Raw genomic sequence first — 18,034 nt, 5'->3', positions numbered from 1 at the left:
TGGTCTAAAGGTATAAATTGCCTTGATATGTAAATCATTCAAATCATCCAAAACAATTGCTGCCAATATCACATCGCCTAAACAACGATCATTTTGGATAAACTAGACAAATTATTTACCCATCTAGTTACTATAATCAGAAACTGCATGTCAACAGAGTTGATTCATGGAAGCATGGAGCCTTGATACGGGGGGGGGGATGTACTCGACTTAGAGCTTACAAAAATCCTAGCTTAGAATTTGAGCCCTGTACAAGTCACTAGAGCAGCTGCAATAAACATATCCTAATAGGCAAAGCTGCAAACAAATTTTCCATCAAAGCTATCTATTGCTACAACCAGAAGTAAAAAAATAGAACTAAATATGGTACACATAATACACCCAAGTAATCCAATGGCTGAGCCTTCGAATACACCCACTTACTCTTTATTGTTGAAGCTTCTTTCATCCATGTCAAGTCAGCTTGTACAGGACGACTCAGTGGCTGCCATCATCTTGATCTGCATAGACAATGAGAGAATTATAAAAAGGAAATGATGGTGAAGCTCATAGCATGCGACCAATATAATTCCAGCAACTATGTAGTTGTCTTTCATTTGTGCTCATTTACTTTCCCCGGTACACTATCCACAACAGAAGGTATTGAGGCACCTCAGTTTTTGTGACATTTTTCTGGTTTCAGAGAGATTCCAGTCCACTAGTCACAGGCCTGCATTTCCCTGAACCTCAATGAAATGTATCCAAGTGTCACCCACTAACAAAGGACCCAATCTTGTCTATTTAGTCACTTACCCTCATCAGCCTCTTCAGTTGGGCTATCACCACCCTTGTTGTCATCTCCATCATTATCTCCATCATCTCCATCATTGCCATCCTCCTCCTCGCCATCCTCATCATCCTCTTCTGTATCACCAGTGTCATCACTCTCACTTTCATCTGGCACTTTTGGTTTTGGTGGAGCTACAAAACTGGTGGCAGACCTTCTACGTGAAGTTGTCACAATGTTGCTCAAGTCAATGCCCTCAAGTTCTTTTGCCCTTTCCTTTCTCTTTCTGACTTCCTTGATCTCTGAGAATGCAGTGATTAAAAGGTTGTCAACTTTAATACATATACACATGCTTGTGGGTATAAAGTTGCATTTACATCAAGTATTGTGCCATATGATTAATAACATTAGAATTTGATAATTTTTCTGTGAACAATATTAAGGTCCAGAAAGCAGCATATTTGTTTATTCACAGTTCATATAGCTAGATTTTCAACAGTAAAAACCACCTTTTTCAGAAGGATTTGACGACAATCCTTCTCTAGAAAGAATTTCTTCAAGTTCCTTTATTAGCCGAGCCTCACGTTTGTTCTCAGGCGCTTGCTTCACCTTCTTATAAATCGAAGGAGGCACACTGCAAAAGAAACAACAAATGTTTGGGTGTCAAGCCAAACAAAGCCCTGTTTTGGGTCTATAAATGGCAGGTAAAAGAAATACCTCATCCCACAGGATTTAATGACTGATTTCAGATGCTCCACGCGTTTCCCATATGCTGGAGTAGAAGCTTCCTTTTTCTACAAGAAGATCAAAACATATTTTACCAAACCATAGTTTATAATTTAAACAACCACTTTTTTTTTCGTGCAGGAATGGGTGAGTGTGGGGGCAGCACCTTGACTGGTTTTTCCGCTGATGATGGAGAATTGTTGTCTTCTGAAGCATTTCCACTGACTTCTGAATCGCTGTTGTCCTCTGCTGCTGTTTCCAAAGGCTTGATTCGCTTGTTGGCAGATACTTTGGTTTCCTTTTCAGTTCTCCTCCGCTTTTTAGACCCTTCGGAGTTCTGCATCTTTCGTTCAACACCAATTTTCTTTTTCTTTGGTTTTACCTCTTCATCTTCCTCCTCGCTCTCTTTATCTGAAGAATCTGCGCTCTCTCTACTGCTAACCTTTTTAGATGCTTTACCATGAGAATTGTTCTTAAGAGTTTTCTTCTTAGGTTCAGAAACTTGAGAAGATTTTAATACCTGATAAAGATGATGGTGACTAAATCAGATAGTATATGATATGAACACAGGCTAAAAGGCAACGCTTAAACAAGAATATGCACCTCATCTAATTGCTTGCTAATGAACTTCTTGTAGGGATCGAGCGAAAATTTATCGAGTTTAAGATCTTCCTCTAAGAGTCGACGAAGTCCAGCCATTGTAATTTCCCTGAGATGACAAAAGGTGACATTAACTTTCAAAATCACATGAACCACCAAGAAACAGTGGGTAAGGATTGATTCAACCAAAGCCCACCAGCACGAGAAAAAGAAACACATGAAGCTTAGAAAAGGAGCAGGCTGGCTATCAGAATTGACAGCCAATCCAAAGGAATTGACATACTCGGAATTAGCTTTGATATAAGAAGCCCGTCTCATCATGGCTTTCTTTATGCTGCCTTCACTTGGAACTTCTTTAACCTCATTTGCTTGAGTATCCTTGGCCTTTGATTTTGTTGTTTTTTGTCCTGACAAAAGGCCCATTACAGGAGAGTCTTCCATTTTTTCCTCGTCTTCAGAGCAAGGTTCCTTTATATTGTTTTTCAAATCTCGTCTTTCAGGTGATTCTGTAACTTCTTTTGGAGAATCAACGTGTTTTTCCACTGTATCCCCAGAGTCCTTGGAGGCATTGTCAGTAACAGCACCATCTAAGCACTGGCATAGACAGACACAAGCATAAAATCAGAAGCAAAGGGAGTTCGGAAACCAATTATGACTAGTAATGAGAATCGGACAGCATTAAACTTGTAAGAGGACCCCAACTCCAGAGAGTAGTTTTTCAGATTAACGCACAAAATTCCCAAAAACAATCAAAAGCTAAATTTACATCATGATTCCAATGCATCCTCTACATCTTTAACTTCTTAAGATTTGAAGAGTTAATACAACAGTCCACGACATCATCAAGATCAGTATTAACAAGTGAAAGAGTGAAAACTTAATTCCCACGATAGACATCAATCAACAGTTAAACATTCTGCTAGAATCATTCACAAGCAAATTAGTAAGTAAATCAACCAAAATTAGTACAATTTAATTTAAGCACTTTAGTAAGCTCTAAATGCAAACCAGTGCATCAAATACATGCTCATTGCTTTTGTTTAAGAGCTTCCCTCATTAGCTTGATCACCTTTGTACAACAGTTAGGTCACATTTATGGAAACTTCAAATCCAACTTATTGAAATCGGCACATGCCGTTCTCTAATCCAAAACAACCAATATCATGAACAATTTTAAAATACATCACTACACTAAACCATTTTACTAAAACTGTCAGATTCCAAGATTTCCGAAAACGGTTTTTATCTTTTTGCACAGGCGTTTAACTTAGCCGACTAACCTAAGCAATGCAGACATACAACGATACATAACTAAGTTATCTTTAATAGGAATTATCATTCTAAACCGACATAAAATAGCAACAGAACAAAAGGAATCAGAGGTAATAATTACATTTCAACTGAAGTTAAAACTCAGACGAGTATGGCATATACCGGCATGACCACAAGCAAAATTACAAATGGCAGAGTCTGAAGATTTAAAAATAAACATTACCTCAAATAAACACTGCTTGACAAATCTCTTATGCACATCCAACGCTAATTTTTCCAATCCCAAGTCCTTCTCTAACAGTCTCCGCACCCCCTCAAACGTCAGAGAGCTGCAATTTTATGTTTATTTACAACAAAATCATTCAATTTTCATCAATCCCTTAATCACTAAAACTGCATAAATCATTTCCTTTCTTAATCAACTCCCAGAAAAAATTAAATCACACCAACTTCAACAAAAAAAAAACCTAGAATTGCATAAAATTCTCAGGTGAGAAAGAAAGGGCGTGCTCACTCGGCTTGTTTTTTGAAGTGGCTAACGCGAGAGAGCATTGCTTCCTTGACTTGGGACTCGATATCGAGCGACTCGTCGGGCGTTTCTTTTTTCACCGTCTCGGTGGCTTGCTCTTGCATCTCCTCTGCCATTCTCGGCGCTAGAGAGAGAGAGAATGGAAAAACGAAACGGAGAGGTTTACTTTTTTTCCTTTTCTTTTGTTTTTTAATTTTTCTTCGCGAGCTGTGATTTGGAAAGTTACGCACTATACTAAAAAAAAAAAACAAGGTAACAGTAAAACACTATAATCCTGGACTGATTAGAATCTGGATTAGAATCGACATTATTAATTTCATTGGGGATAAATTTGTATTTGCACATTTTTAATACAATAAAATGATTCAATTATTCTTAAAATCAAAAAATTTTAAACTAGGTTTAGGTTTAAGGGTATTTTAATCTTTTTACGTTTTGCTAACATGATGAAATGATTATATACATGTTTAGAATGTGTTTTAAAAGTGTATTTACCTTGAAAAAACATTAAATTAAAGTTTTTTTTTATTTTTTCTGATTATTTTAATATATTAATATCAAAAATAAAAAATAAAAAAATTAATATATTTTCAAACGAGAAATATTTTTAAGAAATATTATGCACTATAATTCCAAACACACATTATATTACCGTAAAAAAAAAAACAGACATCCAATAACTTTTTCTTAATTTCATCTAGGATTTTAGTTATAAAAAATGTGAATGTGGAACAAATTAGTTTTTTTAAAAAAATATAAAATAATTAATAAAAAGTGGTTGGCGCATATGTTTTTTGAGAGACGCCTCCTGACAGTCGAACATTGCCTTCCACAAAAGGACGTTGAAAGCATCGTATTGTTCTCTTCATGGTGGTCAGGCGCATGTGCATGGTCGGGAAACGATTTGGCTCTAGTAGGTTTTTTTTCTTTCCCTCCTCTGTTTATCTTTCCTCGTCTTGAATTTCATACCAGTCATTTCAGAAATTATATGTGTCCTCTAGTTTGTATTTGTATCAATTTTAATTTTAATTTTTTTTATTGCTATTTGTTTTGATTTTTTAAGTTGATATTTTTTCAATTTCATCCCTAAACATTTTATTTCATTTAATTAATGTATCCAATTTGATCCTCATTCTTTTGATTTCTATTTTTTGTTTTTTATCCTTTTCTTGGTTTATTTTTTTCAGTTTCATCCCTCAACATATTATTTCATCTAATGTTTTTATCTAATTTGGTCCTTATTCTCTTAATTGCTATTTTTTTTTATCATTTTCTTGATTTTTTTATTTTAATCTCTCATTGTTTTCTTTCATTTAGTATTTTATACCATTTTTTGTCTTCGTTGTTTTAATTGTTATTTATTGTGTTTTTAATTTTTTTTATTGTTAGGGGTTTTGTTTCGTGATTTTTTCATGTTTGTCTTCTATAAGATAATTATGTTCTCATGGCTCAAGTCCCTAGTTCTAAAGATTAATCTAATTTACCTTTGATCTTTTTTATATCTTTTTTTTAAATTGTTTTTTTTATCATTGGACATTAGATTACTAGGCCTTGAACTTCATATTTTTTTTTCTGCTTTCCTTTTTTTGGGATTATCTTGATTTTATATCCCAGATCGAGAGTTAGTCGAATTAACTTGAGTTGACTTTGGTTTTTTATGTTTTTTTTTTAATTTATTTTTTTTCAACTTCATCCTTAGTCATTTGTGGCTCGGATTATGAGATCGCGAGAACCTAATAGGAAAAAAATAAAGAAAATCACAAAACTATTTTTTTAAAAAAAAATTATTGTTGGACAGTGAAATCGAAAAAGAAAAAACTCCAGAAAAATAAATAGGACGTTGACATGCATTAACTTTTTATACTCGTGACTTAGATCATTAGACCAGAAGCACCATACATGGAAAAATCACAAAGTCCAATCCCTGACAAATCAAATATCAGGGAATGAAATCAAGAAAAAAAATTCAATTACATAAAAGAATCTAAAATAAAAAAAAAATAGCAATTAAAATTATTGCACATATGCGTCATTGCGACAATCATCCTTTTGGATTAGGTTTTGGGTGGGGAAAGAACAAGTAATTCTTATCTTTATATATTTTAAAAGGTTTGGGGTCGTCATCTAGTAATTTGATCAATAGAAACGCTAACTGATCTTTAAAGTTTAGGTAAGGTGACTGATTGTATATAAGAAAAACAAAATCACCCCTAATACACCATGTTGAGGTTAAAGTATTAAACTACATTGTCTATTTATCTGATTGTTTTTTAAGGTCTCATTGTGTTTTACTATCCATTGGGTTGTCTATTGATTAAAGTGAATCCACCTTAATAAGATGAATCACTGCTTTATAGGTTAAACTTGCAATTATAAAGTCAAATAATATTTTATTATGTTTTTGTTTCTTTTGATACTGAGAACATATGTTATATATAAGTTTATATTTTTAAATATTAAAACAATTATTTTTTTAGTGTTTTTAAAATTCATGCCAAATTCTAATAGATTTTTACAAACTAGTTATAAAATCCATTAATTGATTTTTTAAAAGAAAATGAAGAAAATATTTTTTTATTTTACAAAAATATACATAATTAGACTTTGTCCATATGCAATTTACAACATAAATCTATTTTTTGTTATTTTTATATTTTTAAAAATTGATTTATATAATACCAGGAAAATATCTTACGTATAAGTTCACAATTCTGAATATTAAATATAAAAGGGTAAAAAAGATATAAAAAAAAAGAAGTCCAAAATTAATTACAAAATAGTCATTAAAAATATAAAAATTAATTAAAATTAAATTAAAGTTGTGTTTGGCAAAACACAAAGAAAAACATAAAATAAGGCTATAAGAAAGGTATTAGAGCATGTTTGTCAAACATGCCCTTAGCTAAAAAAAACACAGGCTTAAAAATCACTTTAAGGAAGTGTTTGCAAAAAATACCTTAACAACTCAAAAATGCATTTTTTCTTTAATAAATTTTGATTTTGCCAAACATGGTTTTAAGCATTGAAAGGCTTAACCTGGTCACGTAGGCTGAACTTCCTAGCCTAACTCAAAACCTATAAGTACAACCCACAATCAACATAGAATTTGTAAAAATCAAATAATAGTTCAAGTTTGAATATCCTCAGGAACACGAAGAACACCACATGAACATAATAAACAAATGAAAGTTAGAGATGTGCTTCCAACAACACAATAACACAATGAAAGGACAATTTTGATTACCAGGAAACATCGCACATATAAAAAAAAATCAAATTACCTTTTATTGTTTAGCTTTTTGAATTCAATATTAATTAATCATCCAAAAAAAATCAAATTACCTTTTATTGTTATGGAATCAACAAAAAAATCCTTATGAAAAGACCAAAAGACTCTTGAACAAATAACTTATTTTTTCTTGATTCTAAGAGTAAAGATGATTTTTTACTGTTTTTTCAAAAATAAAAAACAAAAACACTCTTAATCAACAATTTTTAATTTTTTAAGTGTAATTTTGTTATTTTATTGTTTTGAAAACTTTGAAAAAATACGTGTACCTGATAAATTTTTTTTTTCTTTGAAGGTAAAAAAAATATTTTCACTATAATAAAGATTAGTTTTATCGTGTCTGGAATTTTGCGATGCCTTTTAGAGTTTTTGTTAAACTTGAAAAAATATCCTTTTTTAAAAATTTAAAGTCAAACACATAACCAAGACAAACATAGCGTGAAAGTTTGGATCGGCAGAGGGTCCGGAAGAGAATTGAGAAATAGAGGCGCAAATCTGAAAATAACAACATTTACCCACAGCGGTTGAGAAAGAAAAGAAAAGAAAAAATCCCTATCATCCCTCCCCAGGTTAGGACCATCAAAACCAAGCTTGATTCTGGGACACGCAAATCATACAGAAAAACAAGTTTAGCCCTGTCTTTCAACATCAGAAAGAAATCTTTGTCCAACAAAAAGTTCCCATGGGAGGCCACGGCGCTGTAGAGGTAGCGAAGACGGTCATCGAGGTGGCTGACGTGGCATGGAAAGCGATGGAATTCACCCAGCACCACCACCTCCACGAAAATCACCAGCATGAACCGGGCAACGACACCAAAAATAAACCAGTGGATGAAAAACTGGAGTCTTTAAGATCGGAGAATAAGCGTTTGAGGAATTTGCTTGAGCAAAATTTGAAACTACTCCAAAATCTAGCTGAATCGCCTTGCTTATTACACGAGTGCCCTACTCACGTATGTAGTTTCCCTTCTATGCGAGAATCTGGTGCCATTTATCTGGCATCCATTACAAGCATTATTTATAAAAAAAAATTCTTTTTTTTCTTAAATTTAATAACTTTATCATGGAATCTGTGCTAAATTTTATGGGTCTTTGTTGTTTTTCGAAAAATTGCAGCTGTACAGCCATCTAGTAGCTACTGTGGATTCTGAGAATTTCTTGACTAAACTTAAATCCCTCCAGCAGGCTTCAGTTAACGAAACTGGCATTCAGTTCCCTTTTAAAGAGGCCACAGGTTTGTTAATTTCTTACATGGTTGTCGATTTTAGCTTTATAGTATGGTAGTTTCTTTGGTGTTCATTTGGGTTTGATTTTTTTATTAGGGGATGATATGCAATTAGTTGAGGTTCTAATCAGTGTTGATAACCAAGAACCTAGTCGGTGGGTTTGGGTAACAGAAGACATGGTTCCTAGCAATACTGAAGAGCGGAGTGGTATTGATGATGAGAACTATGTGGTTGTTACTGAGGAGAATGTGGTGGACGGGGTTGCTTACTTCATGGCTAAATGCCTTGTAGCAAACCCGAAGGCACAGGTGATTTTTAACTGTGTTTGTTAAGATGGATTGATAATGGTTGATGCTTGATATAATTTATGTAACATGATTTCCTATGTTGTAACTGCAGAAATTGACGCCAGAGGAGCTGCAGAAAAGTAAGTTGTAATGGAACTCGATTGTTTTTGTGCTTCTGATTTTGAAGCCAAAAACCTGATTTTGTGCGTATAGCTATTTTGAGATAACTACTAACCCAGTGTTGCGAAAACTTGACTTCTACTTTTATTTCTCAACAATTCATTCTTTTCCTCGCCTATTGAATAGCTATTTGTGCAAGGACTTCAGTAGAGCCACCTACTTTCTTAATTTATGCTTCAATGAAGTATACTAGTGCTGTGAATCTATGATGTTTCGTGTTTTGTTCTTTGTTATGGTGAAATTCAAATGTGTTTGAAATAGCAAACCATGTTCTGAATCTGATGACTAGCATATCAAATTTTCTTGGATATGTTCCCTTTTCTGCGTAATATATAGTGAAGGAATGTGAGTTTCTTATGAATTAAGTGTTACTCAATTTCACGAGGTTGGCAACTTGCAGTTCTGGCAAAAGCTTTGGGTGGTGTGAGCAAATTGGAAAAGGTGTTTGATATCTGGCATGCTGGGACCATGTTTTATACCCTGGGAACCTGGGGGCTTGCTTTGGCAGGGTGAGTATTTCACAATCTAGTAGTATCATAGTTTGCAATTCTAGGAATACAGATTCCAGGTTGAAGAGAAAAATGTGCTACGTTGTTTGATAGAAGTAGGTCTCAACTTCATTTTTACTTCTAAATAATGAATTTTCAATCTTTTTTTCCTGCTATCATTTCTGGGTTAAGTAAAATATATTCCTTATTCGATTAGTTGAGAAAAATTAGTTTGGGAATTGAAGTGGATGAACCTTTATTATGCCCCTTGGATAGGCTTGAAATGCCTCAGACTGACTGGGGTCTGCATTATAGATGCTAATCCACCTAAATACATGTTGTTTTAACCTAATTAGGAAGAGATTAAAATACTAAGATCTACCAGAAGCTTTGTGGATGGCCTCCCAAATCACATTTGTTTAGAATTAGCAGGGGATTCGAGCTGCTTCTTGTCAAATTTTGTTTTGCTTCTGACACATGTTCTGGATGCAGGTTGTATCGTAGTCGATCTGTATTGAGGCTTGCTGCAAAGGGCATTCACGCCACCAGCAAAGTTGTTCTAAAGGCTCTCTAAAGATGGCCGTTCCAATCTGAATGAACAAAGTGAATTGTAATTGATGTGGATTTTTTGGGACCTTCGAGTGTCTCAGCTGTGTGCAAATTGAAAAACACCATGATTCTTTACTTTTTATCTTCCTTGCTTCTATAACTGTAAATATTTGTAAATAACATTAGCTTTCTGTTCAGTTACAGTGATTGAAGGATCAATTTCTTTTCCTTGCACATACGAGTTCCAATTGTGTGTGTAGGCAATTTGCGGGAAAATAGAACTTTAATTTAGTAGGGGAATAGGATTGTATTGCGGTTTTCATGTGATTTAACTTCGCAGAATTTGCTAGTTGAATTGAATTCATTCGAAAGACTTAGGTTTTGTGATGAGTGGTTTATTCTTTTAACTTTTTATATGGAATTGATGGTTCTAACTATGATATTGTATAAAATTTAATAGTTGAGTTTATATTTTATTTATAATTTTTTAATTTGTAATGAGTGGTTTATTCTTAATTTTACACGCATGTATAAACCATTCTTTCATTTTTTATTTATTTCATGGAAGATTGTTGGTATAAAACCCCGCTAAATTTTTAATTTATTGAGATGGTTTTGGTGGTTGTAATAAAATCTTGGCCAAAATCTTATATGGCGAGAGTAGATTATGTGAGGGGTGAAATTGAATAGGATTAAAAGTTGGAAAAATTTAAGTTAAATGAAGAAAAAAAGGTAAGTGGGGGTTTCTAGAGAGAGAAGTTAGAGACAAGCTAGAGAAAAAACGAAAAGGAGCGTTTTAACATGTAATTATGCTAGCATTAACATGTAATTTTAGAAAGGAATATAATTGTAAATTTTATTTCATTCTTTTTGTTATGCGGTATTTTATTTGAATTGTTAAATTCATGAAATGAAAGAATTAGGATGGATTTAATTTAGTCATTAACATGTTGAATTTAATCTAGTTACATGTATTTTATTTGAGATAATATTAAATTTCTATTATGTCATTTTAATTATTTGGACTAGAAATGAGTTTTATATATGACTGCGTTTTAAAAAAAATTAACTAAATTTTCACATGTATAATTATGGAAAATTCCATAATCTTATAGTTAGTTCTAACAAACTTGGGATATTTGGAAATGGAGTTAAGATCTAGATAGTGTTTGGTATTATAATAACGATTATTTTTTAAAGTAATTTTTACTCGAAAATATATTAAAATAATATTTTATTATTTTTTTAAATTTATTTTTAATATTAACATGTCAAAACGATTAAAAAATATATAAAATGAATTAATTTAAAAAAAAACTTAGAATTTTTTAAAACACACAGTAAACCACGGAAATAAACACATCATTAATAGGTGATGCCATTTCTCAACCAACGTCAATTTAACCAAAAAGAAGAAGAAGAAGTAGACAATATTTTAAATCAATGTATTCTCATTTAACTAGATGGAAACTGAACTGTTTACTCACATATATATATATATATAGTCTAGAATCCAAAATATGCATCAGCTGAAATCCGAAAATTATAGAGGTAGTAGCGAGCAAAACTGGACCTGTGTATGATGCTCAGACTACAGCATGTTAACCGTCTCTTTTTTTGGTGGAATAGGTCTCCTCTATTCTCTAGGCCCCCTTTTTGTACGGTTGGAATTATTTATTTTTATATGATTGAAAAATATTTAGGTGTTTTTAATATTTTTTTTAGTAAAAAAAATTAAATTATGTCAGAATTAATTTGATATAATTTATTTGACTTGATAAGGTCAAAAATAATTTGGATTACCAATAAAAAGATAGCTTGATTTAATATAAATATTCAAGATGTTATTTTTTATATATAAATATCAAGACAAAAATATATTGGATTAATTTGGATTAACCTGTCAATCTGCATATAAGTTAATAACATCATAATAACACATAGAAAGTAAATCAAAATAGATTGTAAATTTTAATTTTCAATAACTTCAATGTTGAATGATGAAATAAAAAAAAAAATATCATGGGTCAACCTGTCAAACCCGCAACTTGATTATGAGACTGAGATAACCTTATAGAAAACAAATTAAAACAAATAATGAAGTTTAATTCTCAATCATCCATGTACTGAAAGGTGAAATTAAAAAAAATATTCAATTAAAAAAAAGATATAAAAAACAATTTGAGTTAATCTGGGTTAACCAGCCAAACTCGTAACTCAATTCATGGAACGAGAATAACCTCATAGAAAAAAACCGAAATAAATCACAAAGCCTAATTTTCAATAAACTCAATATTGAAGGATAAATTTAAGAAAAAAAAAATTAGTAAGAAAAAGAAAAAATTTGATTCAAGTCGTCAAATCAATGGTCCAGATCATGAGACTAGGATAACCGTGAATTGAAAAAAATTATGAAATTTAATCCCTAGTAAATATAATATTGAAGGATATAATTGAAAAAAAAATATAAATTAAAAAAATACAATTATGGTGAATAATATTTTTGTTAATAGAGGTACATTAAAATCCCTTTTTCTTTTAGTTTTTCTACTAACTAGTTTACAAGCCCGGGCTACCCTGTTCCATAATTTTTTTTTAATTGGTTTAATGATTTTTCTTAGTATTGAGGGTGGTAAATCAATATATTCAACAATATTTTGATGCATGAAACAAAGTTGACAATGTCTTCTCTGGAAGTCATTCTGGATTTTTAACTGGTTTCCCTGCCAGCTAGATTTTTAAGTTCTGAAGAGTTTTCAGCAATGTTTTATAATAGATTTATTTATGAATAATGATAATCATCAATAAAATATAATAAATTTTTTTAAAAAAATACACAAATTATTAGACCATTATCTTAAAATAGAATCAATCAGCTTTATAGATCCTGCTAATCCAAAAACTCATGTGCACTTAAAGTTTTTTTTTTTTTTATCATATTTTCTTAATGTTTAACATTATTTTAAATTTATCTATATACTATATGTTTTTTATGAAAAATAAACGTGAACTTTTAGGAGGCTAAAAATACTAAACTTGCTAACCATAAATTTTACAGCAACCAAGCTTGAGAACTCTAAATAAATTTTAAGGGTTTCATTAACAAGATCGAACAGAACTGTGATGTAAAGTGAATAACGAGGGAAATACCATAGAGCTCTGGATAATTTAAGCAAAGAATGAGTCGCAAAAGAACTGCCCATGCCTCGACTTGCAGTACATAATACAGCGAATGAGTAGAAGAAAAATACCAGCCAGGCACAGAGACAGCCCACATTTTCCCGCATCCATAAATCAGTTCATGTGGTAGAAATAAAAATTAACAAGGTTACATACAACATAGAATTGCGATCCTAGACAGGCGAACCACACCAACCGAAGCCATCTAGACAGGCAGTTCATGGCAAAACTACAATGGAATGGAGGTCATGGCAAACAAGAGTAGCACAGCTGCGATCATGAGAGTGGCTGATGGATTGACTGAGAAAGAAAGAGAAATACTTCCAACTGGGCCACTTGCTGGAGGTAATCCAGGAAGCGATCCAGTTGCTGGCACAACTTCGGTCTTGGGTGTGGGTGTTGGTGTACTAGAACCATCTGACTGAGGTGCAGGTGCTGGAGCAAAAGTTGAATCCCTGATCACTGTGGTGGGTGGTACTACCAGGGGAGGAAATTGTTGTGATCCTACAATATTTTTTAACATAAAGCCAAACCAGGTTAAGAGTACCAAAAATGAATAGCAGAATAAAACTTAGTGGATTGATTCAGTTGACAACACAACACAATACAATAGCAAATTTGTTGAATTCCGACTTTTTACATTTCAAGTTTCAAAGTTGTGCTCATCATGTTGGTGGATTAGCGCATCTGGCCAGTAAGCGGAACTGTGCTAAGAGAATTCATCTAGAATTGCTAAGATGTTTTTCCAGGCAAAAAACTAATGATACCTGTATGAAGATCTACTTTTTGACTCGTTAAGATGTATGCTCAATATCAAATCATCAAACACACAGCAATCCCATTTGGATGAAAGGAAAAATAGAGCAGCCAGTTACTTAACACCCAACCAGTCACTTAAAAGAAAAATAACATTTTACCAAAAATATTGAACTTTCCATATTCCAAAAGAATCTCATGCCCCCAAGAGTGAACAATTTCAATTTCCCATAAATGAATATCATTTATCAAACTTTTACCTGGACATCGAGGTTGGAGATATGTTGACAGCCTGCATGGAGATAAAATAGACAACCAAGGGTTCAGCCATCAGGAAGCAATGACACTACGCAAGGAATATGCTTAAGAAACTACTAAAGAATTAGCACGAGTAAGAAGAGTAGCATACGTGGTCATAATAGTGCCATTGACATATCCACCATAGTTGCAAGAAGTTACATTACACCCAGCACTACTCTGCTGCACCGTAACATTCCCAAGCATGAGATTGCTATTCCTACATTGCATGCTCGAACAAGAAACTGCCAAGGAAGCAGGCATGCAGTACAAACTACACCGACACCCACCACAAAGCAAATTAGCACCATACCGTATAAGGTGAAAAGGCCAGTTGCAGTTCAAGAATATCAACAGTAAAGTCAATGAAACGGAAGGCAGTAAGCAAAGTGTTCAATTACTTGAGGTTTCCAGGTCCACAACTGCATTGGACACAGTGACTTGCAGAGATAGCGTAGCTCCCATTTGGCACAATCAAACCAAAATCAGAAGCATATCTTGGAAACTTGGAAGCACAAGCTGCAATGCAAGAAATAAAGTAACACTCCTTATCCATGTCATTGACATGAACAATACTATCACTTATAAAAGAAACTATTATTGAAAACAAATGCAGCTGTGAATTTGGACACAAATTGAAGAGAAAAAAAAAAGCAGTGTCATTATGACATCGCGCATTTTCTTTTACCACAGTAACCAAATGGATTCAAAATATGCTGATGTAACTACATTTTAGAAAATTGAATGAAATCCAACAGAAATATCTACAAGATCACTAGATTAGCTAACACATACAAACAAAATAATCACCTCCGAATAAAACCCACAAAGGAAAGTGACAATAACACATAACTCTATTTACTACGCCCCGGTATATGTTACCTGGCAATGGCACAGCAAGAATATCACCAGCCTTAATTGCAGCACTCCCCATAGCATTAACATTCATCAAATCAGTAAGTGTAGTTTCATACCGCGCAGCAATGGCAGCCAGAGTATCCACCTCCTTGACAACATAAGACAAATAAATAGCAGGCAACGAATTGTCCGTCCCATTAAAACAAGTACAAGGCAAAGGAACAACAAGGCTCTGCCCAACATCAAGCACTGAAGGATCATCAATGGAATTCGCCTCCTTTATCTGGTCCGCAGAAACCAAACCTGCATAGATTGAGTCTGCAATGGAAGATAATGTATCTGAAGGCCTTGTTTTGTAGTGGGTCGAGACGGATTTGCGGATTCCATCAACACATGAGCAAGTGATGGGGATTTTGAGGAAGAGTTGTGAAGGGAGGATGTGGTTTTCGACATCTGGGTAAGAGATGTCGATGGCGTTGGTTGTGAGGAGAGCTATGGGGTCAATTTGGAAGAGGGAGGCCACTTCCGAGACTTTGAGGTCTGTGTAGAGTGTGTAGGCAAGAAGAGCATTGCAGGAATCTGAGTTGGTGCAAGGCTCAATGGTGGATTTGGAGGTCACTAAAGCTACTGCATTGATGAAAATCAAGATAAAGGTTACGGATTTTGAGCTTGGCATCTTGGGGTTCTAGGTGTTTGCTCTGTTTTTCAAAATTTTCACCAAAAGAAGAGGATTGTAGAGCGGAAATGATGAAACGGGCAACAGCAAAGTTTTCTTTTTTAAAGAGAAAAAATCGTATGGTTTATGAAAAAAAGGTTCAGGTGACAAGTTTTTCAGGGTTTTGGGGTTAGAGGTGAAGGGGAGTCTCGAATCACAAAAGGAAGAAGTTTTCTAGCTCTGGATTGGTACCGGAAGAGAATGTGATTTGGTTTGAGGTGACTGGATTGCTCTGCTTACGCTGCTACTCTCTAAAATCTAAGCCCGAAAGGAATTTATGTACATTGAGAGTTGGAGTTAGGATTTGATGCAAAAGACTGAATTTTGGCTCCGTACTGGGAGAATTAGTCGTTGGTTGCAGGGTTTTAGGGTTTGTGTTTCTACTCTACTTTTCTCCGATATCCAAGAACAGAAAATATGCGTGAGAGAGAGAGAGAGTAGAAAAGGAGTGTTTTCTTTTTGAAACAGCAGAGAGAGAACAAAGAGAGGAAGGCATGTGTGTTGGATAGAGGAGCATACAGAAGCAAGATTTCTCGATCCTCGAGTCGCATACGAAGCTCTCATTGGACTAATTTGTCCTTCTCATGACGCTCCATTTCATAATTATATGACCTTTGTCTGATTCGAATTGTGGTTTGATCAGGTAAGGTGAACTTATATATTAGAAAATCAATCTATTTTTTTTATTAAAATAATATTATTTTTATTTAAAAAAAATTCGAGTTAGATCAAGTTTTTATAGGTTATGAATTGACTTACGATGTCTAGATTTTATAAGTATGTTCCATTCTTCTTTGATTATTCTTTTTTTACTGGGTCTGATTGAGAAGGGTTTTTTCATTTTGATAAAAAAAAATTATCAATGTTCTTGTATGATTTAAAATTATTCCCACGTCAAATATTTATTTAATTAATATTTGTTATCAGTTTTTCCCATTTTCCCAATTTCACTCGATTAATAATTTTAATTAGATTTTTTTATATCAAATTATCTATTTGTTTTTAATCCATGTCGTTATTATGGGGAGATAACTGTTGAATGGAAAACTAATTAACTCAAACAGATGGGTAATTTTTTTTCTTTTGTAGCCTGTACTTTTAGCTCCTTTTGGACTGGAGTTGAATGGGGGCTAATCGGTAATTCTGCAGTTTGCTTTTTAGATTTGGAGGCATCCGAGTGAACCCCACTTAAAAAACTATAATTCGGTTTCTTTTCAGACATGTAGGTAAGGAATTTCTGTTAATTTTCTTGCTGGTTTGTACAAGGTATTTTCTTTATGGTTCGCACGCGACCCACCTGCGCGTGTGATTATTATTTCTGGTTGGTTTGGTAAGTAGAAAGGGGGTCAAGGCCCGTTGAACCAACCCGCAGTTTAACGCCATCTATCAAACCAATTCTCAAGTCCTCAGCGATGGATTTAATTAAAAGCCCGTTTAGTATTCCATTCTAGATGAAAGTTAGCAAAATTTGAATTTTTAAAAAATTATTATTATTATTATTATTTTATTTTGATAGCTGATATAAAAAAAATATAAAAAATATAATATTTTAATATTTTTTCAAGTAAAAATATTTTAAAAAATAATTGTTAAACATTTCACTTATTTGCATTTACCAAGTATTATTAGCTACATTTCTAAAATAAAATAAAAAATATTAGCTAAGTTTGGTTCACGATCTAGAGAGTGAAGGGACCTTCGAACTATAATACTATGTAAACTAAGAATATTGAGAAATAGAAAACGTTGTTTCCGATGTTGTAATATTTGGAAACTTGGCATGCAAAATAATGAATAATTATTTAAATTAAAAATCCCAGTTATGTCAAATGCTAAGTATTGCATTTCATGTTTTTTCAAACACTGTCTTTGGACAGTCGTTAACCAAACCTTTTTGGATACATAAACATCCTTGGTTTTTTCTAAGAATTATTTTTAAGTTTATCTCTTAGATTTAGTCAAAAAAGAAAATCATCCATATCAGGCTCGAGGATTTTGTGAGATTTTTTTTTTTAGCTAACTTTGTTCCACTTAAAGGGTTTGTTTGGCAGTGTGGTTGCGGTTGCTTTTCAAATAGCTTTTCATGCTAAAATGCATGCCAATAATGTTTTTTTATTTTTTAAAAATCATTTTTGACATCAGCACATCAAAATGATTTGAAAATACTAAAAACATATTAATTTTAAGTTAATAAAAAAATAAAAAAATTTTAAATAAAATATTTTTCCTCATTGGTTTACTTAGGAAGACTTGACACTTATAAAATATTTTGCAATAAAAAAAATATAAGATGGAAATATGAAAAAACAACTTAGGA

General features: G+C 33.0%; 3 protein-coding genes across 3 annotated transcripts; 1 reads left to right on the top strand and 2 right to left on the bottom strand.

Moving 5' to 3' along the window:
* LOC7463163 (uncharacterized) lies at window positions 1-4,098 on the bottom strand. Its single transcript, XM_024594173.2, has 9 exons — window positions 3,879-4,098; window positions 3,588-3,693; window positions 2,376-2,686; window positions 2,096-2,201; window positions 1,659-2,012; window positions 1,484-1,560; window positions 1,276-1,400; window positions 793-1,068; window positions 1-500 (listed from the first exon to the last, which is right to left on the bottom strand). The coding sequence occupies exons 1-9, from the start codon at window positions 4,007-4,009 to the stop codon at window positions 478-480; spliced, it is 1,509 nt and encodes a 502-aa protein (XP_024449941.2). The 5' UTR covers window positions 4,010-4,098; the 3' UTR covers window positions 1-477.
* Window positions 4,099-7,594: 3,496 nt separating this feature from the next.
* LOC7466475 (uncharacterized) lies at window positions 7,595-10,145 on the top strand. The gene is made up of 6 exons (XM_002302206.4): window positions 7,595-8,134; window positions 8,298-8,415; window positions 8,504-8,715; window positions 8,807-8,834; window positions 9,275-9,383; window positions 9,855-10,145. The coding sequence occupies exons 1-6, from the start codon at window positions 7,865-7,867 to the stop codon at window positions 9,934-9,936; spliced, it is 819 nt and encodes a 272-aa protein (XP_002302242.4). The 5' UTR covers window positions 7,595-7,864; the 3' UTR covers window positions 9,937-10,145.
* Window positions 10,146-13,046: 2,901 nt separating this feature from the next.
* LOC7463162 (lysM domain-containing GPI-anchored protein 1) lies at window positions 13,047-16,231 on the bottom strand. The gene is made up of 5 exons (XM_002300958.4): window positions 15,027-16,231; window positions 14,546-14,663; window positions 14,257-14,418; window positions 14,108-14,139; window positions 13,047-13,595 (listed from the first exon to the last, which is right to left on the bottom strand). Exons 1-5 carry the CDS (start codon window positions 15,676-15,678, stop codon window positions 13,321-13,323), a joined length of 1,239 nt encoding a protein of 412 aa, XP_002300994.1. The 5' UTR covers window positions 15,679-16,231; the 3' UTR covers window positions 13,047-13,320.
* Window positions 16,232-18,034: the final 1,803 nt, after the last annotated feature.

This window comes from Populus trichocarpa, chromosome 2 (genome assembly GCF_000002775.5).
Source record: "Populus trichocarpa isolate Nisqually-1 chromosome 2, P.trichocarpa_v4.1, whole genome shotgun sequence".
In the NCBI taxonomy this organism is placed as follows: Eukaryota; Viridiplantae; Streptophyta; class Magnoliopsida; order Malpighiales; family Salicaceae; genus Populus; species Populus trichocarpa.
Note: the sequence above shows the minus strand (reverse complement) of the source record. Positions and strands in the feature narration are given on the sequence as shown.

Bases quoted from the DNA above. Each gene is read 5' to 3' on its own strand.
- LOC7466475 (XM_002302206.4), top strand. From the start codon at position 7,865: ATGGGAGGCCACGGCGCTGTAGAGGTAGCGAAGACGGTCATCGAGGTG. The intron at 8,135-8,297 runs GTATGTAGTTTC...GAAAAATTGCAG, and splicing joins TACACGAGTGCCCTACTCAC to CTGTACAGCCATCTAGTAGC. The intron at 8,416-8,503 runs GTTTGTTAATTT...TTTTTTTATTAG, and splicing joins CCCTTTTAAAGAGGCCACAG to GGGATGATATGCAATTAGTT.
- LOC7463163 (XM_024594173.2), bottom strand. From the start codon at position 4,009: ATGGCAGAGGAGATGCAAGAGCAAGCCACCGAGACGGTGAAAAAAGAA. The intron at 2,013-2,095 runs GTGCATATTCTT...CATCTTTATCAG, and splicing joins TTAGCAAGCAATTAGATGAG to GTATTAAAATCTTCTCAAGT. The intron at 1,069-1,275 runs GTGGTTTTTACT...CTGCATTCTCAG, and splicing joins GTCAAATCCTTCTGAAAAAG to AGATCAAGGAAGTCAGAAAG.
- LOC7463162 (XM_002300958.4), bottom strand. From the start codon at position 15,678: ATGCCAAGCTCAAAATCCGTAACCTTTATCTTGATTTTCATCAATGCA. The intron at 14,664-15,026 runs GTAACATATACC...CTTGCATTGCAG, and splicing joins TCTTGCTGTGCCATTGCCAG to CTTGTGCTTCCAAGTTTCCA. The intron at 13,596-14,107 runs GTAAAAGTTTGA...AAAATATTGTAG, and splicing joins TCTCCAACCTCGATGTCCAG to GATCACAACAATTTCCTCCC.